The 24,182-nt window shown below is 54.6% G+C and overlaps 1 protein-coding gene across 7 annotated transcripts in view; it reads right to left on the bottom strand.

The window, feature by feature from the left end:
• The window catches only part of RBL1 (RB transcriptional corepressor like 1), a 41,875-nt gene extending 18,207 nt beyond the window's left edge, over positions 1-23,668 (bottom strand). For 6 of the 7 annotated variants that reach the window (XM_064167299.1, XM_064167301.1, XM_064167302.1 and 3 more), the window contains exons 1-14: positions 23,477-23,668; positions 23,228-23,361; positions 21,256-21,456; positions 20,222-20,286; positions 20,001-20,129; positions 19,734-19,894; positions 18,993-19,042; positions 16,339-16,525; positions 13,843-14,009; positions 8,854-8,966; positions 7,062-7,165; positions 5,053-5,190; positions 1,395-1,559; positions 1,110-1,245 (exon numbers count right to left, since the gene is read on the bottom strand). In XM_064167299.1, coding sequence (XP_064023369.1) covers positions 1,110-1,245; positions 1,395-1,559; positions 5,053-5,190; positions 7,062-7,165; positions 8,854-8,966; positions 13,843-14,009; positions 16,339-16,525; positions 18,993-19,042; positions 19,734-19,894; positions 20,001-20,129; positions 20,222-20,286; positions 21,256-21,456; positions 23,228-23,361; positions 23,477-23,614 — 1,888 coding nt within the window. In that variant the 5' untranslated portion in view covers positions 23,615-23,668. The remainder of the gene's footprint in view (positions 1-1,109; positions 1,246-1,394; positions 1,560-5,052; positions 5,191-7,061; positions 7,166-8,853; positions 8,967-13,842; positions 14,010-16,338; positions 16,526-18,992; positions 19,043-19,733; positions 19,895-20,000; positions 20,130-20,221; positions 20,287-21,255; positions 21,457-23,227; positions 23,362-23,476) is intronic. The other variant, XM_064167300.1, reaches the window with a different exon arrangement.
• Between the last annotated feature and the right edge of the window lie 514 nt (positions 23,669-24,182).

The following is a 24,182-nucleotide window of genomic DNA, read 5'->3' as shown; positions in this document are numbered from 1 at the left end:
CTAACCAAAAAACCTCCTTGATTCTACAGTGCACCAGCAAACCCCCTTGGCCTGGTGTCTGGGAGACAACAAAAGCAGCAATTCCTAGCCAGGGAAGTATGAGAAAAGCAAGAGCAGAGCTGCCACCACCCCTGCAGCACCACTGCCAGGAGCCAGCCTGGCATGATACTGAGGAACCTGCAAAGAGCAAGGTGGCTCCTCAGAGGAAGAGCACTGCAGACCAAGCACTGCTCTGCTCCTGTAAGGACAGGTTTGCAGGCAAGGGGAGTAAAGGCAGCTCTGTCATTCCATTAAATCACACCCAGCTACAACACAGTCAAGCTGAGAACAAAACCAAAAGCCATGCAAAAATCACAGCATGGCAGGGCTTGGGAAGGGCCTCCAGAGATCATCCAGTCCAAGCCCCCTGCCTGAGCAGGGGCACCCAGGGCAGGGCACACAAGAACACATCTAGGAGAGTCTTGAAAGCCCCCAGAGAAGGAGACTCCACAGCCTCTCTGGGCAGCCTGCTCCAGAGCTCCAGCGCCCTCACACCAAAGTTTCTCCTCATGTTGAGTTTGTATCTGTTGTTCCTTGTCCTGTCACTGAGCACCACCAAACAGAGCCTGGCACCTTCACCCTGACACCCACCCCTCAGATATTTACACACTAATCAGATCCCCTCAGTCTTCTCTCCAGATTAACCAGCCCCAGGGCTCTCAGTCTCTCTTCGCAGCAGAGATGTTCAAGTCCCCATTGGACTCTCTTCAGCAGGTCTCTGTCTCTCTTGAACAGTGGGGCCCAAAACTGGACACAGTACTGCAGCTGTGCTCTCACCAGGGCAGACTGGATGAGAAGAACCTTCCTACACCTGCTGGACAGTAAAATCCAAAGCACCAGCAGATGAGAACCCACCCAGCTCAGCCTTGCATCAACCCAGCAGCCAGACCTGCTCCAGCTCAGAAGTGAAGCACTGTCACCAGTGCCTGCTGCCAGAAAGAGACAGCAATGCTTTGGCCAGTCGTGTCTAGGCTGTCCCTCCACTGAATGCTTCCTTCAGAGTCCAGATTGCTTTGTGCAGCTGTAAAGAGGTCTCAGCTCCCTCTCCCCATGGTCAACCCCAGACATACCCCGTCTGAAACTCCCACCAAGGTCTGTCCGAACCTCCTTCACCCGAGGATGAACGATAGGAGACATAGGCAGCACAGGCAGGTGTCCAGCTCCACTTCCTCCACTGCCTGCTTCCAAGTTACAGGGAAATATCACCTGTGAAACCAGAAACGTCAGGGTCAGAGCAAGCAGCCTCCCCTGCTCGGGCCAGCCTAGCAAGAGACCTTCTGAAGCACCCATCCCTGTGCAGGCCTTTTGCAGCACAGCGCAGAGGGAGCTGCCAGGCAGGCAGGCACAGAACAAACCTCCTCGCAGGTTGGGACCTTGTTATCAGAGGCCTGCAGTGCTTGCCAGAGAGCAGAGTCCCGAGTCCAGGCAAGGCTCTCAAGGATTTGTTCCTCAATGCTGTTGAGATGCTTCACCATGTCCCTGGAGAGACCTTCCTCAGAGCGAATCAGCACCTCGATCACCTGGTGGGAACAAAGCACACACGGCCCTGGAGCTCCTGCTTCACAGCACCCAACAGCTGCACACACACACACAGCCCTGGAGCTCCTGCATCACAGCATCCAACAGCTGCACAAACACACACAGAGCCCTGGAGCTCCTGCATCACAGCACCCAACAGCTGCACACACACACAGAGCCCTGGAGCTCCTGCTTCACAGCACCCAACAGCTGCACACACACACAGAGCCCTGGAGCTCCTGCTTCACAGCACTCAACAGCTGCACACACACACAGAGCCCTGGAGCTCCTGCATCACAGCACCCAACAGCTGCACACACACACAGCCCTGGAGCTCCTGCATCACAGCACCCAACAGCTGCACACACACACAGAGCCCTGGAGCTCCTGCATCACAGCACCCAACAGCTGCACACACACAGAGCCCTGGAGCTCCTGCATCACAGCACCCAACAGCTGCACACACACACAGAGCCCTGGAGCTCCTGCATCACAGCACCCAACAGCTGCACACAGACACAGAGCCCTGGAGCTCCTGCATCACAGCACCCAACAGCTGCACACAGACACAGAGCCCTGGAGCTCCTGCATCACAGCACCCAACAGCTGCACACACACACGGCCCTGGAGCTCCTGCTTCACAGCACCCAACAGCTGCACACACACAGAGCCCTGGAGCTCCTGCTTCACAGCACCCAACAGCTGCACACACACAGAGCCCTGGAGCTCCTGCTTCACAGCACCCAACAGCTGCACACACACACAGAGCCCTGGAGCTCCTGCTTCACAGCACCCAACAGCTGCACACACACACAGAGCCCTGGAGCTCCTGCTTCACAGCACCCAACAGCTGCACACACACACAGAGCCCTGGAGCTCCTGCTTCACAGCATCCAACAGCTGCACACACACACACAGAGCCCTGGAGCTCCTGCTTCACAGCACCCAACAGCTGCACACACACACAGAGCCCTGGAGCTCCTGCATCACAGCACCCAACAGCTGCACACACACACAGAGCCCTGGAGCTCCTGCTTCACAGCACCCAACAGCTGCACAAACACACACAGAGCCCTGGAGCTCCTGCATCACAGCACCCAACAGCTGCACACACACAGCCCGGAAGCTCCTGCTTCACAGCACCCAACAGCTGCACAAACACACACAGAGCCCTGGAGCTCCTGCTTCACAGCACCCAACAGCTGCACACACACACACAGAGCCCTGGAGCTCCTGCATCACAGCACCCAACAGCTGCACACACACACAGCCCTGGAGTTCCTGCTTCACAGCACCCAACAGCTGCACACACACACAGAGCCCTGGAGCTCCTGCTTCACAGCACCCAACAGCTGCACAAACACACACAGAGCCCTGGAGCTCCTGCATCACAGCACCCAACAGCTGCACACACACACAGAGCCCTGGAGCTCCTGCATCACAGCACCCAACAGCTGCACACACACACACAGAGCCCTGGAGCTCCTGCTTCACAGCACCCAACAGCTGCACACACACAGCCCGGGAGCTCCTGCTTCACAGCACCCAACAGCTGCACACACACACAGAGCCCTGGAGCTCCTGCTTCACAGCACCCAACAGCTGCACACACACAGAGCCCTGGAGCTCCTGCATCACAGCACCCAACAGCTGCACACACACACACAGAGCCCTGGAGCTCCTGCTTCACAGCACCCAACAGCTGCACACACACACAGAGCCCTGGAGCTCCTGCTTCACAGCACCCAACAGCTGCACACACACAGCCCGGGAGCTCCTGCTTCACAGCACCCAACAGCTGCACACACACACAGAGCCCTGGAGCTCCTGCTTCACAGCACCCAACAGCTGCACACACACACAGAGCCCTGGAGCTCCTGCATCACAGCACCCAACAGCTGCACACACACAGAGCCCTGGAGCTCTTGCTTCACAGCATCCAACAGCTGCACACACACACAGAGCCCTGGAGCTCCTGCTTCACAGCATCCAACAGCTGCACACACACACAGAGCCCTGGAGCTCCTGCTTCACAGCACCCAACAGCTGCACACACTCAGCCCTGGAGCTCCTATTTAGCACCAACAATTGCTTGTTTCAGGATCCTGTCTGTTTCTCCTCTGCCTCCTCCCCACACCTTACCCTTCCCTAGCCCTCTTCTGATGCTTCTTGTTTTTTGAATTCCCTTTCCAGGACCTGGGAGTAGACTAAGTGACTCCAGCAGTTCAGGCCTCCTGCCTTCCCAACAAGTGCCCCAGCACCAAGAGGGATGAAAACAACAGTTTGAAAGTTTCATTTATGAAATGGTTAGAACCCTTAATGAGTACAAACCAAGAGAGAAAAGAGTTTAAAGGGCCCCTGAGATATCCTTGTCCAAGCCTGTGCTCTAATGCAAGATCCACTTTGTTGTTGTACTTTCTGACAGGAATTTTCAGCCTGTTCTAAAGCTCCAGGGGTGGAAATGCCACCAAAGCATCCCTGCAGGACTCAGTTATTCACAGTACAGAAAGCTAGAACAAAGTGACAAACAGCACAAGTGGAATAACCAATGCTAGTGCTCTGCTGTGGAGGCGTGGAGTTGGCACTGAACAGTGTGAATCTGCCCCACAAAGCTGGATTCACACCAGTGCACCTGGCACTGATGTAGGCTACCAAGAGCCACAGCAGGACTGACAGATTTGCTTCAGTTTCACACTGCTGCTCTACATCTCAGGATAAAAGGGAGGCCAGAAAAATCAAACAGCTTCCCCAAAGGGCTTGGCTGTTTTTCGGCTGTTATCATCTGAACAGAAGGACCTCTGACTTCTTCAGGACTAACTGCAGTAGGCAGACTAAAACCAGGAGGCACAGATTCATGAGAGAAGGCTCAGACTGGCCAGAGAGCAGAAGTGACATGTAGGCAGGGGGGATGGCATGAAAAGAGCAAAACCAGAGAACACCCAGCAAAGAGTTTATGTTCTGACACAGGGAACAAAACAAAGAGGAGAACAAAATCTAACGAGGCAAGCCTGAGGCCACTGCTAGGAGCCAAAAGCAGCAAAGAACATCACTGCTGGTGTGTCACTCATTAATGCAGGCTCTGCCTTTACATATGAACAGCATCAAAACCTAGGCTGGAACGCTGCATACACTACAAGTGTGCATATGAGGACATCCAAGCTGATCATTACAGTTTGGTACCATTCACAAAATTGTTTTATTGCCTTAAATTTCAGCTTCAGTCCCAGCACTGCACACTGCAGAGAATATGATAATGACAACCAGAATTTAGTACAGGCAATCACAGAAGGGTAGGGCTGGAAGAGACTTCTGGAGGTTGAGTCCATCCCCCCTGGCAGAGCAGGGTAGCCTGAAGAAGGCCACGCAGGGCCACGCCCAGGCAGGGTTTGGGTGTCGCCAGAACATCCTTTCCCTAGCAGACAACCAAGGGAGGAAGAGCATTACCCTCTCAGCCTGTTAGATCCAGCACGGTGCCAGTCCCAAGTTTTTCCTTACCTTATAGAAATAGAAGGGCCTGAGGTCAAGCACCTCAATGATCCAGGGGAACGTGCGGGGGGAGCTGTAGGCAAAGAGCACAATCTCCAGGCAGCAGGCCAGGAGTGAGCGGTGGAAGACATCCTGCTCCAGGACAGCCTGAGCAGAAACAGAAAGTATCACCTCAGCTTTGGGGCACTGACACTACAGAGCTTCCTGCTGGAGGGAAGAGCTACTGCTTGCTTCCACCTTCCACAGCCTCTTCTTTTTAAGGGGGAGTCTGGAATGGACTAGGAGTAGACAAAACAGCACCAAAGCCACCACAGTTTTGATACAAGGGCCAAATGAAGTGGCCTGACTGGGACTCACAGACAAAATGCACTGCTGGCCAATTGCTGTCAGTGTGGTGGAGGGGCAGCAGCCCCAAAGCTGAGGCTTTTCTATGCCTCTACACGCCCAGACATGTCCTTCTGCCAGGACCCACGAGGCAGCAGCCAAATTGTGTAACACACACACACCCAGTCCGTGTGCCCCTGGGGTCCGCCCAGGTAACCCCCATTGGGAGGGTCCAGGCATATCTCTACTGCCTACTGGGGCAAGGTTTGGCTTACTGCCAACCTGATTGGTTATTTTAGCTGTCCAACGAGCCACGAATCTCGGCCCCCAGAGCCTTTAAAGAGGGGTGCACAGCAGCACCACGTGGTCAGATGTTCAGCCCGCCCAGAGGTTCAGTCTGTTCAGACGACCCAGACTGTTCACCAGTTCAGAAGCTTAGAGCATTTAGACTCAGCTCTGATCCACAGCAGCATCCTGCTGCCCTGACCTGCTTGCATTGGCCTAGACACAGGATCAGGCCTCACTCACCTGCAAGCACTACCAAGGCCCAGACCTCATGCACTGATCTCAAGGCGCAGTCACGCTACCTGTGAGCCCTTTGAGAGGCAGAGCACATTCATGCCTGCACCATACATATATGGGGAGCTGAGACCCCCTGCCTAAAGCCTAGAGCTATCTTGATTCATCTGCGGAGTTAAATCTCCCTGCAGCATGGCATAAATACTGCTTGCCAGCTATCCTGTAACTCTGGAAAGGCCCAGAGCCAGCAGACCCTCAGACAGTCTGCAAACCTGCAAACACAGCCTGCTAGCTGCCAAACCGTGTCAGAGGCCACACGGACAGACCCTTCTCCTGCACCTGGAATCCTGCCAGCTGACCATCCCTGGACACACGGCTTCCAGAAGCAGCAGCTCTGAGGCAGAGATCACCGCAGGAGAAAAGGTTAGAGAAACTCTATTTACCCCAGAGACTGGGAAAACCCTTATCATTCCCCTGCAAGCCGGGACAGACTCCAGCTTCAAGACCCCAAACACTGGGCACATGCTGAGACAGATTCCCAGGAGGGTGATTAATGATTAATACTTAAGAACAGCACACATAAGGTAAGCTTCAATACCTTTGTAATATAAGTTGTCTCTACCTGAAGAGAGCACAAAGTTTCAGCCCTTGCTGGGCAAACACTAGAGTTGTTAAGAGGCATTAAGCCTAAGAATATTTCTCTCTGTCAATAATTGTTAATAATTTGATATTTCCACTTAATAATCAATCCCTGTAAATATATATATCCCAAGCTGTTTTCATAACCTTGCAAACGAACTTGGATTTCATAGTGGTTGGGGGTGGTGAAAATTTGTAAATATTAAATTTAATAAATAATTTTATAAAAAATCAAAACCTCCTCAAATTAATTTCTCACCTCCCCCTAACAGGGGAGGAATAGAGAAAACTCCTCCACGACAGTCAGTAACTGGAGAGGGAAGAAAAGTTCCAGAGGGCAACACAGACGAAGATGGTTACTGCTGCCAGAACGACAGCAGCTTTAACAGCAGTGAAGACTGCATTTGAGCACCTCCCACATCTGCCTTTTTGAATATAGACAATGCAAGCAGGCTGCTCTGTCCTGGAAGAGCCTGAAGGTAGCCCCCTGCAGGGCTAGCAGAAGTGTTCTCCTCTTTTGCCAGTTCCTCACTTACCGTCAGATCCTTCCCGTGCAGTCTTCGTGTTTCTTGCACCATGATAGTCTCCAAGATTTTGTAGTAGAGGATCTCTGCCAGCTTCAATCTGTTTACAGCAAAATCTGAAAGTGAAAACCAGCCCAGATGAAGTCCAACACTCCACAAGGCTGCATAAGGCTCTAAAGGGACCAACTCTTGGTCTCCTAAGAGTGCAGGTGTGTGTCCCCCATATAGACTTTGCAAGTCAAAAGCAGGTTCAGAAATCCACCAGTTGCAAGGACAAAGTTCCAGGACTGTTCCAAAGGAAGCTTTTCCCCATCTCCAGTGATGCCATTCTGCAGACAGCTGCAGCAACAACAACAGTCCTGTTTGTGTTCACTTCCCCATAAATTCTAACCCTCAGAAGAAAAGTTCTGCTAAGAGCTGCTGCAGAACCACAGAACGTTAGGGGTTGGAAGGGACCTCTGGAGATCATCCGGTCCAACTCCCCTGCCAGAGGAGGGTCACTCAGGGCAGGTCACACAGGAACACATCCAGGCAGGTTGCAAGTCCCCAAAAGAGGAGATTCCACAACCTCTCTGGGCAGCCTGCTCCAGGGCTCAAGCACTCAGAGCAGAAAAGTTTCTCGTGCTGTGATAGAACTTACAGAATCACAGAACTGGCAGGCTGGAAGGGTCCTCAAGGCTCATGCAGCTCCAACCCCTGCCATGGGCAGAGACATCTCACACTAGATCAGGCTGCCCAGAGCCACATCCAGCCTGGCTTTAAACACCTCCAGGGATGAGGCCTCCACCACCTCCCTGGACCTGCGCCAGTGTCTCAACACCCTCATGCTGAAGAACTGCTTTGTAACAACCAATCTGAACCTACCCACTTCAAGTTTTGCTCCATTCTCTCCACTCCTTTCATTACCTGACACCCTAAAAAGTCCTTCCCCAGCTTTCTTGTAGCCCCCTTCAGACACTGGAAAGCCACAATAAGGTCTCCTGAGAGCCTTCCCCTCTCCAGCCTGCACAGCCCCAACTCTCTCAGCCTGTCTCCACAGCAAAGCAGCTCCAGCCCCCTGCTCATCCTCATGGCTCTGCTCTGGACACCTTCCAGTTTGTGTCTGTTGCCCCTTGTCCTATCAATTTTTCTTGCCACCCCCCTTCACACACTTATTAAGAAGTCTGACAGGATGTTCTTCCACATAACACACTGCAGAACTCAAAGGGGTTACAGACACAAAAGCCTTATGGTCATTAAACCAAGATGCTTAGCTGCTGCTGTAGTCACAGGAAAAAAACACAACATCTTTAAAACACAAAATGTATCCAAGAGTATAGACACCAAAACATTTAGTGTAGGGAAAGAGGATTTGTGGGTGGGTTTGGCTAGGTTAAGTCCCAGAGGTTGACAGAGGAAGCCATTCCAGACCTGCATCTGAGTCACACTCCCCGAGCAGTGGAGTGACACCACCACTCTGCTCCTGCACAGCTGCATCGGCTCACCCCTACACGGCAAACTCCCGAGGCTCTGCCCTGCCTCCTACAGAGAGTGGCCAGGAAGTGAGCCCAGCCCAGCAGCGAGGACTGAAAATGCAGGTCTGCAGAGTGGCTTCTAGGGAAGATTATCTCGAGATGTGTATCTACAGTCTCCAGGCCCTCCTCACTGCCCTCTTGTGAGCTGCAACCTTGGATTCGCTCTGTAAGGAAGTTCTGCTCTTTACAGGTTTCTGCTTGGCAGCGCCAGCTCCTGTTTGCTGCGCTCTGCTTGCAGCCAGCAGCACTGCTCTCCAGCCAGCCCTGAAGCACCCCCTGTAGGTCCATACCTATGTGGGAGCCTGGCTGCTGCTCCGTCGGCTGGGTGTAGCTGCAGCAGAAAGTCTCACCTACTTCTCTCACTCTGCTCACGATGCTCTCCAGGGGGCTGCGTGCGCAGGACCTGAAGCAGACGAAAATAAAGGCTTGTGCATAGAATCACCCAGGTTGGAAGGGACCTCCAAAGGTCAACCAGTCCAAACTCCTGCACTCAGCAGGGTCACCCTCAACTAGATCAGGTCACCCAGAGCCCTGTTGAGCCTCACCTTGAATATCTCCAGGGATGGGCCCCAACCATCTCTCTAGGCAACCTGTTGCAGTGTTCCAGTATCCCCATGGTGCAGAACTTGTTCCTCACAACCAATATAAATCTGCTCTGCTCTAATTTCAAACCAGTAAATAAATACCCAGCTGAGGAGACCTCACTGCTCTCTGCAGGTCCCTGGAAATAAATACCCAGCTGAGGAGACCTCACTGCTCTCTGCAGGTCCCTGGAAATAAATACCCAGCTGAGGAGACCTCACTGCTCTCTGCAGGTCCCTGGAAATAAATACCCAGCTGAGGAGACCTCACTGCTCTCTGCAGCTCCCTGGAAAGAGGTCACATTGAAGCCAGTGCTGGTCTCCTCTCTCAAGTAGCTGCCAACAGGAGGAGAGGAAATGGGCTTAAGCTGTGCCAGCAAAGGGTCAGGTTGGAGATGGGGGAAAATGTCTTTGCTTCAAGAGTGGTCAGGGCTTGGAACAGGCTGCCCAGGGAGGTGGTGGAGTCCCCATCTGAAGGCGTTCAAGAAGTGTGTTGATGTGGTGCTTCAGGATATGGCTTAGTGGTCGTGGAAGCTGAGTTCTGGTTGCACTTGATGATGTCAGAGGACTCTACTAATCTTAATGACTGGGAGGAAGGCTGCTACAAAACTAAATGCACCTAGGAGAGTACACAAAGTACACAGGTGTGAGTGGGCATGGGGAAGCTTCCAAAAGGAAGAGCCAGCATCTTCCCCAGAACACCTTCTTTATTACTGGAAAGGCAGAGAGGAACTGGTAAGCCTCAGAGCCCTTATCATAAACAGGGGCCAGAGAATGTGACTCGAGATGCTCTCCCTGAAGGCCAGACTCTCCAGCCACAGGGCACTGCCTTGTGACTACTGTCAGAAAAGCTGGGACTCAAGCAGACAGAGGACAAAGCTGCTGAGTTCAATTCATGCTTCCAAGGGATCTGAATTTGACCCACAGCCAAGAGCAGAGACTCCTGCAGGCAGCCCACACCACCTCTCTGGTTATTTCCTCTCAGGCAGCACATACCCTGCTGCTTGCTCAGCACCGTTCTTGTCAGGTTCTCTGTATAGGGTTAACACTCCTGGGGGAGTAACCCTGAACCTGACCCTAGGGGTCTTGGCCCCTCCCCAGGGGTGGGCCACACTCCAGGTGATGGTTAGCCCACTCCCCCCACTTCCTGTGGTATAAGAGACAGGAGCTCCCTGTCTTTTGCTCTCTTTTTCCTGCGCTCCCTCTTGACCCACACACCCATCCTGCATACCAGCACACCACGAGGCAGAGACACCATCACATTGCTCGGGTTGTATCCATCTCTTTTTGTATTTTGCTGTTTTCCCTTCCTTATCCTTTGTAAACTCCCCTACCTCCAATACCTTTTCTAAGTTATTGTTAAACTTTTCCTTTTTAACTTCCAAATCGAGTGAGATTGATTTATTGGGGTGTCCTTTCCTTTCTCTCTCTCCCTGTCTTTTGGGAAAAGGAGGGAGAAGAGGGGAGGGCACTCTATAAATTCTATAAATTGTCATTGGGTCTACTAAATTTATTAGAGTCTCTGGGAACTTGCATTTGAACCCAAGACATTCTCTTAGCTCCTTTCCAATCACCTCTCGTGCCAGCCTGGTTTATCAGCTGAACAAACAGGTTTCCTAAGAGATGGCATGGCCACTGCTGCTTAGTGTCAGATAGGAAACATCAGGCCTTGAGAAGAACAAACATTCCAAACAGGAATGATCTTGCTGAGCATTTGTGAACTTTGAGGGAAACTTCAAATGACAGAGAACCCCAAAGATGAGGACTGGAACCTCACTCATACTTCCCACCTCTTGATGAAGGTTGCTTTAAAGCAATGGTGCTTTTGCACTTGGAATGTGAAGTGCCAACACCAAATGTCCATCCTGCTTAACAAAAACTGTCTGGACACCTCACACCCTAACACAGCAGAGTCTCAATTTGCATGGATATTAGGCAAACACTCACTGGCTTGACAGCAATTTACTCTTCATTCTTGCTTTTCCCAAGCACTGAAGCAACACTGATCTACTTTTTACTCACAGGCTCAGTTTACCCTCAGCTGCCCATGCACCACCCTTTTCCTGGGCACTCCACTACAGCCAGCACACAGCCACACCCAGGAGCCTGACTTGCACAACTGGGACTCTAAGTGGAGGCTATGAGAGCCTTGGGTTGTGTCCAGTGGCTGCCCCTCAGGATTTCCCAGTATCACACACAGCTGCCAGGGCTGAGCAAGAGGCTCTTGCTCAGGAATGCTCCAACTCCTGCTGGGATGCCTGCCCTGGGACAGACTTCACAGCTCAGGGAGAAAAGTACAGCCAGGAAACAGACCCCCAGAAGGGGTGCTGAGCCCAGCTGCTGCTGCGGGAGGGATCACACTGACTGAAGTGAGGTCACTGCTAGACTGACACCCCTGTGTGAAGCTACCTGTGGAGCTCATCTGCCCCAGTGCAGCAAGGCTTTTGATGCTGCCTCCCACAACAGCCTCACAGGACTGCCCAGGAGATGTGGCACAGAGAGTTGGGCTGCACAGTGGATTGAAAACTGCTCAACAGCAGAGTTCAGAGGGTTGTCATCAGAGGCAGAGAGTCGAGCTGGAGGAGTGTGGCCAGTGGCGGCCCCCAGGGATCAGTACTGGGTCCAGTTTTGTTCAGTATCTTTACTAGTGACCTGCTGAGGGCATTGAGTGCACCTCAGCAAGTTCCTGATGGTACAGAACTGGGGGGAGTGTCTGACACCCCTCAGGTCTGGACAGGCTGAGAGCAGGGGGAGGCAAACCTCATGAAGCTCAGTAAGGACAAGGGCTGGGTCCTGCATCTGGGGAGGAACAACAGCAGGCAGCAGTGCAGGTTGGGGCTGCCCTGCTGGAGAGCAGCTCCGTGGAGTGCTGGTGGGCAGCAAGTTCTGCAAGGGCCAGCAGTGTGCCCCTGGGGCCAAGAGAGCCAATGGCAGCCTGGGGGGCAGCAGGAGAAGTGTGGCAGCAGGGCTGGGGAGGCTCTGCTGCCCCTCTGCTCTGCCTGCTGAGCCCCAGCTGCAATGCTGTGTCCAGTGCTGGGCTCCCCAGTGCAGGGGAGACAGAGACCTGCTGGGGAGAGTCCAACACAGAGCCACAGGATGACTGGGGCACTTGAGCGTTTCCCCTCTGCAGAGGCTGAGAGCCCTGGGGCTGGCTAGTCTGGAGAGGAGATCTGAGTAATGGGTACAAATACCTGAGGGGTGGGGGCAAGCTCTTTTCAGTGGTGCACAGCAATAAGACAAGGGCAATGGTTACAACCTGAAACAGAGGTTTCACCTCAGCATGAGGAGAAACTTCTTTGGGTGCCAGAGCCCTGGAGCAGGCTGCCCAAAGAGGTTGTGGAGTTTCCTTCTCTGGAGACTGTCAAAGCCTGCCAGAATGTGTTCCTGTGTGAACTGCCCTGGGTGATGCTGCTTGGCAGAGAGGTTGGACTGGATCTCTGGAGGTCCCTTCCAACCTCTAAGGCTCTGAAAGGAAGATGTCCTGAAGTAGAGTTAGATTAAGATGTCCTGAAGTAGTATAAAGAAGAAATAGAATTATAGAAGGAACTTCATTTAGTCCAAGTCCCTGCACTCAGCAGGTTCATCCTCCACTGGAGCAGGTTGTCCACAGCCCTGTCCAGCCCCACCTGGAATATCTCCAGGGATGGGCCCCAGCCACCTCCCTGGGCAACCTGTTGCAGTGTTCCAGCAGCCTTCTGCTGCAGAACTTTAGGCTGCTTTTAATCTTATCCTCCCAACTCTTTGCAGCTTGCTGACTCTAACATCTTCCTCCTTCCCCCAAACTTCCAACAATGTAGTTGCTGTGTCTGCTACTTCAACCATAATTCTTCAGCATTTAAACAAAGAAGCATTTGGCTTGCAAGCAGCTAAATTAACATCAGCAAGAACAGAACCTGTGTTAGCAGAGCAGTGGTGACAAGCTGAAGGGGGTGTTCAGACCTCCTTCTCCAGGTGAGATCATCTAGAATACTGAAGAGACTTTCAAAGAGAAATAACACAGAAGCACAGGATCCCAGATCACAGGTTCTTAGGCGTTGGAAGGGACCTCTGGAGATCTCCCAGTCCAAGCCCTGCCAGAGCAGCAGCAGAGAATCCAGCACAGGACACTCAGGAACACATCCAGACAGGGCTGGGAAGGCTCCAGAGGAGGAGACTCCACAACCTCTCTGGGCAGCCTGTGCCAGGCCTCTGGGACCCTTCCAGCCAAGAAGTTCTTCCTCATGCTGAGCTGCAACCTCCTGTGCTGCAGTTTCCCTCCCTTGCCCTTGTCCTGTGGCAGGGCACAGGTGAGCAGAGGCTGTCCCTGTGCCTCCCTTCCTGCCCCCCAGCCCTCAGCTACCTACAGACATTGCTCAGGTCCCCTCTCAGCCTTCTGCTCTGCAGACTCTCAGCCCCAGGGCTCTCAGCCTCTCCTCCTCAGGCAGTGCTGCACTCCCTGCAGCATCCTTGGAGCCCTCCTTTGGACTCTCTCCAGCAGATCCCTGTCCCTCCTGAACTGGGGAGCTCAGAATTGAATGTAGTATTCCAGGTGAGGTCTCACCAGGGCAGAGGGAGAGAAGAACCTCCCTGGATCTGCTGGACACACTCTTCTTAACACACCAAACTAAACAAAGCCAAATATGAGCCAGAAAGCAGTCCCAGGCATGAAGAGAGGCCTGCCTGTGTGCCTGCCTGAGAGCATGGCAGTGATGTACTTACTCAAAGAGGGCCAGGAGCTGCTCGCTGGGTGCGTTCTTCAGCCCAGCCACCATGTTCTGCAGGCGGCTCACGCTCTGCGTCGCCGAAGCCACAGGGGTGACCACAGCCTCCTGCTCCCGCAGGTACCTCCTCCCGGTCAGGGGGGTGGAAGGTGCAAACGACCTCTTCTGTATGGCAGAGAATAACAAAAGCACTCACCAGAGCTGATTAAGAGCCTCTCCAATGATCACAAGCAGCAAAACTACTCCGCAGATTAAAATGACTCCTCTGGCCTGCTGCCCGCAGGCTGCCACCGCTCCTGGCAGCTCAGAGGGGTTCAAGTTCTCCCAAGGCTCCATAAACACAGGCTCAGCAAATGGGCTGGAAACCTCCAGAGCTCATCCAGTCCAATCCCATGCACTCAGCAGGGACATCCTCCACTAGAGCAGGTTGCCCACAGCCCTGTCCAGCCTCACCTGGAACACCTCCAGGGCTGCGCCTCAAGCACCTCCCTGGGCAACCTGTTGCAGTGCTGCAGCAGCCTCCTGGGGCACAACTTGTTCCTCACATCCAATCTCCATCTGCTCTGCTCTGCTTTGCAGACATTGCCCTCGTCCTGTCCCTGCAGCCCTTTGGGCACAGCCTCTCTGCAGCCTGCTTGCAGCCCCTTCAGGCACTGGCAGCAGCTCTGAGGCCTGCCTGGAGCCTCATCCAGAATAGAATTAACTCACAGGAATGTAAGAAATGAGGATTTTAAAGCCTGTACAAGCTGAAGGTTGAGGAGAGGCCAGGTAAGACACTGCCTCCAGGGGCACTCCTGACCACGCTGGCTGATGGCACTGCAGAGCTGCCTGCAGAGGGTCACAGGCAGGATCACCCAGGGTGGTTCACACAGGAACACATCCAGGTGGGTTTTGAAGGTCTCCAGAGAAGGAGATTCCACAACCTCTCTGGGCAGCCTGCTCCAGGGCTCACTGTAAAGTTTCTCCCCATGTTGAGGTGAAACCTTCTATGTTCCAGCACACACAAGACAGGCAGGAGATCAGGCCCAGGCAGCAGGTTATGAAAGTCAGCTCCTGCCTGACTGGCTTGAGCTCCTTCTACAGCAAGGTGACTGCTTAGGGGAAGGGCATGGACATTTTCAGCCTGGATCTTAGCAATGCTTTGGCACTGTCTGCCCCAGCATCCTCCTGGCACAAGGCTTGCCTCCGTGCCCTCTGCCCTGGATCAAAACCTGGCTGCTGGCTGCACCCAGAGAGTGGTGGGAGTGGAGTTGAACCTGACTGGGGCCCAGGCACCAGTGGTGTCCCCAAGGCTCAGTGCTGGGCCTGTCCTCTTTGATGTCTTTAGCAGTGCTCTGGGGGAGGGCACTGAGGCTCCTTCAGTAAGTCTGCAGATGGCACCAAGCTGGGTGGCTGTGTGCAGTTGCTAGAGGGCAGGGAAGCTTTGCAGCAGGAGCTGGGCAGGTGAGAGCCAGGGGCCAAGGCTCACTGTGTGAAGCTCAGCAAGGTCCTGCCCCTGGGTCACAACCCCATGGGAAGCTCCAGACCTGGGCATGTGTGGTTGGAAAGCTGCAGCTGGGAGAGGGACCTGGGGGTGCTGGTTGGCAGTGACTGAACATGAGCCAGCAGTGCCCAGCTGGGCAAGAAGGCCAATGGCATCCTGGCTGCTGTCAGAAGCAGAGTGGGCAGTGATGCCAGTGGCATCCTGGCTGCTGTCAGAGGCAGGGTGGGCAGCAGGCACAGGAGGTGCCCATCCCCCTGTGCTCAGCACTACTAAGGCCACCCCTCGAGTGCTGTGCTCAGCCCTGGGCCCCTCACTGCAGGAAGGACACTGAGGGGCTGGAGCCTGCCCAGAGCAGGGCAGCCAGGCTGGAGAAGGGCCTGGAGCAGCTGGGGGTGAGGAGGGGCTGAGGGAGCTGGGGGTGTGCAGGTGGAGCAGAGGAGAGGAGCCTGAGGCAGAGCTCATTGCTCTCTGCAGCTGCCTTTCCTTCGCCTGAACACCAAACCCTCTCCATTGGCAGGTGCAGCTCAGCCAAGCCATTCACTCACACCAGCACGAGCAGCTTGGGCCTGGAATGTTGTTTTCAGGTAGCTTTTGGTGGGATTTAGGGCTGGAGTGTTATTTTCCAGACACTAGTACCCAAGCCCTAAAAAAGGGGAATATTGGGAGTAGCCTGTGAAGGCCTCACAAGTCACCAGTGGAGCCCGACCAAAACCACACCACCTACAGCTCTAGCTCTTAGCTGCTTTCCTGGCTTCCCTTGGCCAGAGCACACAGCAAGTGCTCTCCTCCTGCTTCAGGGGTAGCTCTCCCCGGTGCTGCCCAGCCCAGGCGACATCACCATGGCTCCCTAGCAGCACGACAGCAGGCACTGAAGCCTGCACATGGCACCCGTCGGCTCTCTCAGCAAGGGCTTCAAGGCAGTCATGAATCGCCTCAGTGAGTCACACAGCATTCAGGGGTGGAAAAACCCAGGGAGCCCTTCAAGTGGGATGCCCAAGCTACCCGGGTCACCTTGTCAAAGTGCTGCTGCAGATGGCACTCCAGAGGCGCTCCGGCCGCCGCCCTCCCCGCCGGCACCTCCGCGGGGACCTTGCGGGGAGTGCCGATCTCCTCCTCGGCACCAGCTCCCAGGAACACCCTCTCGTCGAAGTCCCCCACCGTCAGCACGTACTCCTCGTACTCCTTGTTCAGGGCTTTGCTGCAAGAGAAGCCCGGGGCTGGGTCAGCTCCAACCGGTGAAGAAACCAAAGCAGTACCAGCAGAGGCTCTGGAGGGACACCACCAGGATGCGTTCAAAGAGCTACAGGCCCTGGGCAGCAGTGCTGCTTGCGAACAGCACTTCACTGCCCCAAGGCATCTGCCTGCGGCTGCCCCTGCCTAGAACTTCCTCTGCTACCTCCAGGATCCACTGCAGGGACCTTTCTTCCCCCTAAGGTACCTCCAACACCTGCTTCCATCCCAGGTGTGGATGGCAGTGCCTGGAAGCCATCACCTGCTCAAAGGCCAAGTCTTTGCAAGCAGGCAGCACATGAACACAGCTGCATTTAACGAGCTGCATCTTACTTCTAGCTTTGCCACTTTGTAGGTCCCAGCTCAGAGAGGCACAGGGAGAGGGGAAATGAAGAGCTGGCTGCCTGGATCCAGATTCTGGATCACCACTGACAGGACACAGAGCAAATCTTTGGTTTTCTTTACTCCAGCTAACCCAACTGAAAGAGCAACATTTAATCTTCACAAAGAGGGTGCCGAGACCCTGGCACAGGCTGCCCAGGGCTGTGGTTGAGGCCTCATCTCTGCAGACACTCAAGATCAGACTGGATGTGGCCCTGAGCAGCCTGCTCTAGCTGGAGGTGTCCCTGCTGCCTGCAGCAGGGGCTGGACAAGATGCCCTTGGGGGGGTCCCTTCCAACCCAATGCAGTCTGTGAATCCCAGGAAGGTTGTAAAGCTTTCAACTTGTGCTTGGGAACCAGAACGAAGCTTAGGACAAAAACCAGAAGTATGATGTCCATAAATGCTGCCCCACCTTCTTCCCAACACAGGAATGCTCCATGACACAGCTTTTGCCCGTGAACATCTCAGCTATCACCTAGGCACGGATCACAATAAACTACTCATGATGCACAGAAGCCTGCAGGGACACAGGGGTCCAGACTCTCACAGCTTCACCTTTGTGCCTTTTAGTCAAAGCAAGGGATTATGAGAGTGGTGGGCAAGGAAACAGCTTCAAAGCACGGGGCAAAGTCCTGCCTCTGGGTCAGGGCAGCAGCAGGCACAAATCCAAGCTCGGTGCAGAGTGAGTTGAGCAGCCCTGAACAAAAACCCTTGGGGGTGTTGGGTGCTGAGCAGCTTCCCAGGAGCCAGCAGTGCCCTCCTGCAATCCAGCAGGCAGCTGTGTGCTGGCTGCAGCCAGAGCAGCGTGGGCAGCAGGGCAGGAGAGGGGATTCTGCCTCTTGGCTCTGCTCTGACCTCACTTCCAATCCTGCCTCCAGTGTTACTGTCCCCAGCAGAAGAGCACAGCTGCTAGAGAGTCCGGGGGGCCACAAAGATGCTGCAAGGGCTGGAGCAGCTCTGCTGTGAGCACAGGCTGAAGGAGTTGGGGGGGTGCAGCCTGCAGAGGAGAAAGCTCCAGGGGGACCTCAGAGCTGCTGCCAGTGCCTGAAGGGATCCTGCAGGAAGGCTGCAGAGAGACTTTTGCTGAGGAGTTCTAGAGACTGGCCAAGGGGAATGGTTTGAAGCTGAGGCAGAACAGGGTTAGAGTGCAGCTAAGTTCCTCAGTAGGAGGGTGGTGAGAGTCTGGCACAGGCTGCCCAGGGAGGCTGTGGCTGCCTCCTGCCTGGGGGTGTTCAAGGCCAGGCTAGATGAGGCCTCAGGCAACCAAATCTAGCTGAGAGGTGTCCCTGCCCATGGCAGGGACATGCATGAGGTAATGAGTCGAGGCCCCTTCCAACCTTCCTTGCAAGAGAAGAGGCACTGCTCTGTCACTCCATGTGACACTACCACTAACTTTTAGGTTGAAGCACTATGAGCAGTTCAGTGCTTCAAAGGGATCCCAGCAGCACTGTCCCACAGCTAACTTCAAGCCTTATCCACATTGTCACCCCAACCACACAACCCACCTGTAAGGGCTGCAAACCAAAGCAGCTGCTCCTCTTTTGCATTCCCATTAGCATTCAGAGAAGTGAAAACGGTTCTGCAGCAGCTCTAGCTGCCTCCCACAGGAACAGCCTGCCTCTCTGCTGTGCTCTTGCAACTGGTGTTTCTTTTCCTTTTGAGTGCTTCTCTGGCTTTCTACACTCAGCTGGAGACTGAGAAAGGAAACTAAAAACCTTCCTGCTGGGGTACTATATTTGACCTGTGTACAGAAACACAGCTGTGAACATCAGAGTGAAGGCTTTGATTACTCACAGGTTTCAGTTGCCAGAAAATAAAGGCAAGCATCACAAAGCCTGGAATGAAGGAAGAAACTCTGCAGCCGAGCCCCTGACTCTGGACACCTCTCAGATTCAGAAGGCATTTCAGCCAGACAGCAGCTTTGATTGTCAAATAATCAACCCCCAGTAGATATGTTAAGATAAAAGGAGCAGCAACAACTGAGACTTGGGATCCAAGAGTTTGTGTTTTAGAAATGCCAACCTCATGCTTCAGAAGGCAAGCTGGAACTTACTTGTTCTCTGTAAAATTGCAGAGATCCAACAGGCATTCTCCTCTCAAGATCTACGGGCAGAAACCAGAAACATCTTACTGATAAAATCCAAGTGGCTCCAACTCTAAGGGCGTGGGGGCATGATGGGTTTAGCCAAAAAGGAAGTGGGATTTAGGAGCACAACCGGATTCTGTTTTCCCCGAAGGACTACAATGCCATCAGCAAGATGAACTCATGAGAGCAAAGCCCAATTCTACCCACGCTCCAAATAAACTCCTCACAGATAAGGCTGCTGTTCACCCTTTGCTCCACTGAGGACTTGGGGACTCAGCTGATGAGCAGAGAAACTTCCACAGAGCTTGGAAAGAAACTGGCAGGATCGAACCAGCCAAAACGGTTTCTTAGCTGCACCCCCAAACTCCTCCTTCTAAAGCATTCTGCTCAACTCCAAGACAAGCAGGAGTGTCCATGCTGCCGTGACACTCATCCCATAGAAATATGGCATAATGAGGCTACTTTGGTGCCAGAGTTGTCCGCAGCTCAGTTTCAGTGCCAAGGAAGGGAAGCAAAGATTCTCCACTGCCACAGGGACCTTTCAGCACACATCACTGGCAGTGACTGGCAGGAAATCCTGCTCCTGCTAAAAGGCACACAAAGCCAACCTGCCCCAGCCCACAGAGTGCCCGCTGGCACACTTCCCTGCAGGCCTTGAGACCATTCGTCTGAGCACTGCCAGGAACTCTTCAAGCTAGTCAGATGTACCTTCCTATCAAACAGTTTCGCAATGTATGGTTTGAAGTAGTGCTCCTTGATTCCTTTTGCTTCTACCAAGAGCCCATCGTGCAGCTCACACAGCGTGGCAACGATGCAAGGAGGCTCCTCAGAGGCTCTGAGCTCTGTCCCATGGAAGTCTGCTGGTAAACCTGAAGACAAGGAGAGGGGAAGGAAGAACAACCAACCCTCAACTTCATTAAAAAGAAACAAGAGAACAAACAGTACTTTGATTTAAGCAGGATCTCTCCACCATACCTTTAAACGATGGATTTAGCAAATCTCTTCTATTTGGACACAAAAGGGCATTTGCAAAAATCAGGTCCAAGCAGCACAGAAGCAAATGATAGGAATTTACTAAATCATCTCCAATCATACGGAAATTACCTTCAAGAGACAGCACAGCACGTCAAGCAACACCAACAAAGGCCACAACCCAGAGGGTATACAAACCATGCAGCTGCAGAGAGCCAGCCTACCCTTGGCGTACACAAACAGAGTCCAGCAGAAGTTGAAGAGATCTTTAATGCCGCACAGCACCCGTCTGGCAGGGAGGAAGAGGAGGAGGAGAAGTCAGTCTCCGGCTCTAGGGAGCTGCAGCTTGTTCTGCAGCAAGAGTTTCATTCTGCTTCCTTGCTCAGAATAGTGTCTGGAGCTGCTGCCTGCTTTCACACAGACACAACCCAAGCCACAAGTCCTTGTTTCAGCTTTCACTGGCCAGGTCTGCTGCCCGGCTCCAGTGTCCTGCACAGCGTTCCCAACCTCCTGACCGCTACCTGAGCCAACAGTTGCCTTGGCCTGTCACCCACACTGCTGCTCCTGGCACAGCTCAAACAGAACCCTTCTGCAGCTACAGGTGGTGCAGGAATTCCAAGGGATGTGTAAAGTTGTGCTGGCTTTTCCTAACACTTTGCTAAAGCTTCAGCCATCCCTTAAAACATCCAGTGTCAGCTGCACTACAGCTCAGCTGCTGAGTTGTTTGGACTTGATTGTCCAAACCCACAGAGCCGCAAGAACCAGAGAAGTCAACAGCTTCAACCAGCCTACGGAGAAGCTAAAGCTGTGCTTACACAAACAAACGCTGCTCCAGTCAGTAGGGCAGAAGACGACTACCACCAAGAGCTGCAGCAGCTGGAACATCCTTTCTACTGCAGACATGGAGATGTGCTGGAGAGCTTTAACCGGACAACTGTCCCCTCTCACAGCCAGGGGACACACACTTTGCACAGCCCCAGCTTGGCCCCCTCATCACTCAGCTTACCCTCTCGGTAGGTGTTGCTCTGACCCATCCCACTGTACCTCTCCTTGCCACACAGACATCCCACTCTGGGCCACGTGAGGCAGTCAGACCCCGGGGCAAAGCTCTGACAGGAGCAGTGTCCATCGGGATCAGGGATGTCTCTAGTCACGGCTGTCAGGACCAAGGCCACAGAGACAGCTGCCTTTGAAAGCACAATCACCTGAACCTTCATCGATCTGTGCCAGGGACAGATCATCTGAAACCTCTCCATACCTCTGCTTCCTGCTGCGCTGGGGTCTGGGAGTCTCTTCGTAAGGGTTTTGAAATATGTCCAAAAAGATTGGCTCAAACTTTTTGAAAATCACAGTTGAGACTTCGAAATTCCTCTCCAGCCTCTCCACTCGCTCCCGGAATTCCTGTGGTAGATTTGACATGTCCATCCACTTCTTCATTTTGCTAAAAAACTGAATTAAACTTCAAAGGAAAGAAAAAATAAAGGCAGCTTTATTCTGAGCCTCAACTAACACCCCCCATCCGCAGCCTTTTACAAAGCCCAGGCAGAACAGACTTGCTCCACCAGGACTCATTTACCATTTATTCTGACAGACTCCCACATACTGTGAGCTTTTCACCTCCTGTCACTTCGGCCTTTCTCCTTGAGCTTCCTCAAGGCACAGGCAGGGAGTCACTGACTGGATTTAAGGGCTGCCAGCAGAGCTGCGCCAGCCAGGGGAGGGTGGGACGGAGGAGCCTGCACAGCTCTGCCTGCATCTCCAAGGCAGGAGCAGGAGGGGCAACGCCGCTAGGAACAAGAGTCTGAGCCAGGCACAAAAGCAGCGTGTGACTACGTGGCAGCCCCTGCTCGGGCAGCCTCTGAGCAGCAGGACAAGCACACCGAGCTCAGAGGATCAGAAAATCACTCAGGCTGGGAAGCTCTCCGAGGTCGTCAGGTCCAACCATTAACCTAACACTGCCAAGTCCACCACCAGTGTCCCTCAATACAACACCTACACATCTTTTGGACCCTTCCAGAGACAGTACCCTGGGCAGCCTTGTTCCAGAGCTTAACCACTCTTTCAGTAAGTTCGTTCTTCCTAATGTCCTGCCTAATCTGCCCTACGGCAACTTGAGGCCACTTCCTCTTGTCCTATCACTCGTCCCATGGGAAAAGAGCCCAGTCTCACCTCACTGCGACCTCACTCAGGGAGCTGTAGAGAGCAATGAGGTCTCCCCTCGGCGTCTTCCCCACACTCAACACCCCCAGTGCCCACAGCTGCTCCTCACCAGCCCTCTTCTCCAGACCCTTCTTTGTTTTCCTCCAGACACGGCGCAGCTCCTTAACATCCTTCATGGAGTGAGGGGCTGTGACGGGTTAGAGCGGATCCCTCCCCCAGCAAATTCACTACAACTCAGCATTTGGAAAGTCAAAGAGAAATGAAATTGTATCTTTTACAACAGCATAAGGAGAATAAACTACTAGAAAATAAAATAACCTTAAAGAAGATAGGGATGGGGACAGGCAACAGCGAAGCAGCAAAGCAACCGGGGAGAAGACAGCAGTGGGCACAGCAGGAGCAGCAAGGGGAAGATCCAAGCTGTGCTTCCAGACGCAAAGCTTCTGATGCTCCAATGAAACGATATTAACTCATCCACTGTAGCCATTTGCGGGCGATCCCTGCAGTGCTCACTCCTCCACTCAGAGACCCCAGTCCTCCTCACTTCTAAGTTTCTCTGTTCCAAATTCTTTTTTAATGTCTGAGCCATAAACCCAGCTCGGACGGCTGCAGGGGGCCCAAACCCTAGCCCAGTACTCAAGGTGCAGTGCCTGAGTCAGAACTGACACCTCCGGTCAGAGCTAGTACTGAGCGGAGCTGCCTGCCCCGGAGCCTCAGTCTCGGCCAAGCCCCAGCCTCGTCCGCGCTGCTCGCAGAGCGCCAATTCACGACAGAAAGGAAAGGGAATAACTGACGTGGGCGGAGCAGTTATCGGCCTGCCGGGAGGGGTTCGAAGGCCTGAACTCAGGATTTGCATCTCATTTCCAGTTTTAACCAAAGAGGATGTGCTGCTTTTATTAGCGACTATCTCGGGACATGCACTTGGCAGCGCCCGGAGCCGTGAGAACAGCGGCGGGGAGCTGAGTGCTGGCTTTGGTGGAGCAGCGCATTAGCAGGTGCTGCACATCGGGGCACTAGCGAGAGGGGCAATTAAGCAGGGAGGGGCAATGAGCCAAGGGGGCACAGTTCACCTGAGCCTGGCGGAGCGCAGGATCCTGGTCAGCGACACGCCGTTGCCCTCCATCAGGCCGCTCCCCACGGTGGGCACCAGGCTCTTGCGGCAGGAGACGTAGAGAGCACAGGCCAGCCAGTGCAGCGCCTCGCCCTGCCGGGGCAGGGAGCGGGAGCTGCGGGGGGCTGCGGGGCCCGGATCGCCTCCTCCATCTCCCGCTCCGCTCCCGTCAGGCTCCGTCCCCGCCGCCCCGCTTCCCCCGCCTCACCTCCAGGCTGTAGGTTCCCCTCAGCGCCGTGAAGTCCCGCAGAGCATCGGCGGCACTGGCCGCGTCTAGGTTGAGCTCCTGGCAGAGCCGCTCGATGGCTGCGGCGGGCTCGGCGGGCAGCAGCTCCGTGCGGGACATGGCGGCCCCGGCCCCGAGCGGAGCTGGCCCCGTGCCCCGCGCGCCAAAACGCGGCCGCCGGAAGGGAGCGGCCACGTCCGCCCCGGAGCCCGCCCCCAGCCCGCCCCGGAGCCCGCCCCCAGCCCGCCCCGGAGCCCGCCCCCAGCCCGCCCCGGAGCCCGCCCCCATCCCGCCCCGGAGCCCGCCCCCAGCCCTCCCCGGAGCCCGCCCCGGAGCCCGCCCCGCAGCCCGCCCCGCAGCCCGCCCCCAGCCCACCCCGGAGCCCGCCCCGCAGCCCGCCCCCAGCCCACCCCGGAGCCCGCCCCCAGCCCACCCCGGAGCCCGCCCCACAGCCCGCCCGCAGCCCGCCCCGCAGCCCTCCCCGCAGCCGTCCCCGCAGCCCGCCCCGCAGCCCGCCCCCAGCCCGCCCCGCAACCCGCCCCGCAGCCTGGGGGTGTTCCGCGGCCGCCAGCGGCACGTCGCGATGTGATTCCCTGTAAGTGGCCTTGTGCAGGGCCCAGCGATCGCGTATTGGGTAGCCCCGGGCTGGCGGAGCCGGGATGCAGCTCAGCTTGGTGCTTCCCCGAGT

Source organism: Pogoniulus pusillus, chromosome 29, assembly GCF_015220805.1.
Source record: "Pogoniulus pusillus isolate bPogPus1 chromosome 29, bPogPus1.pri, whole genome shotgun sequence".
Lineage (NCBI taxonomy): Eukaryota > Metazoa > Chordata > Aves > Piciformes > Lybiidae > Pogoniulus > Pogoniulus pusillus.
This window is presented reverse-complemented; position numbering and strand designations above follow the sequence as displayed.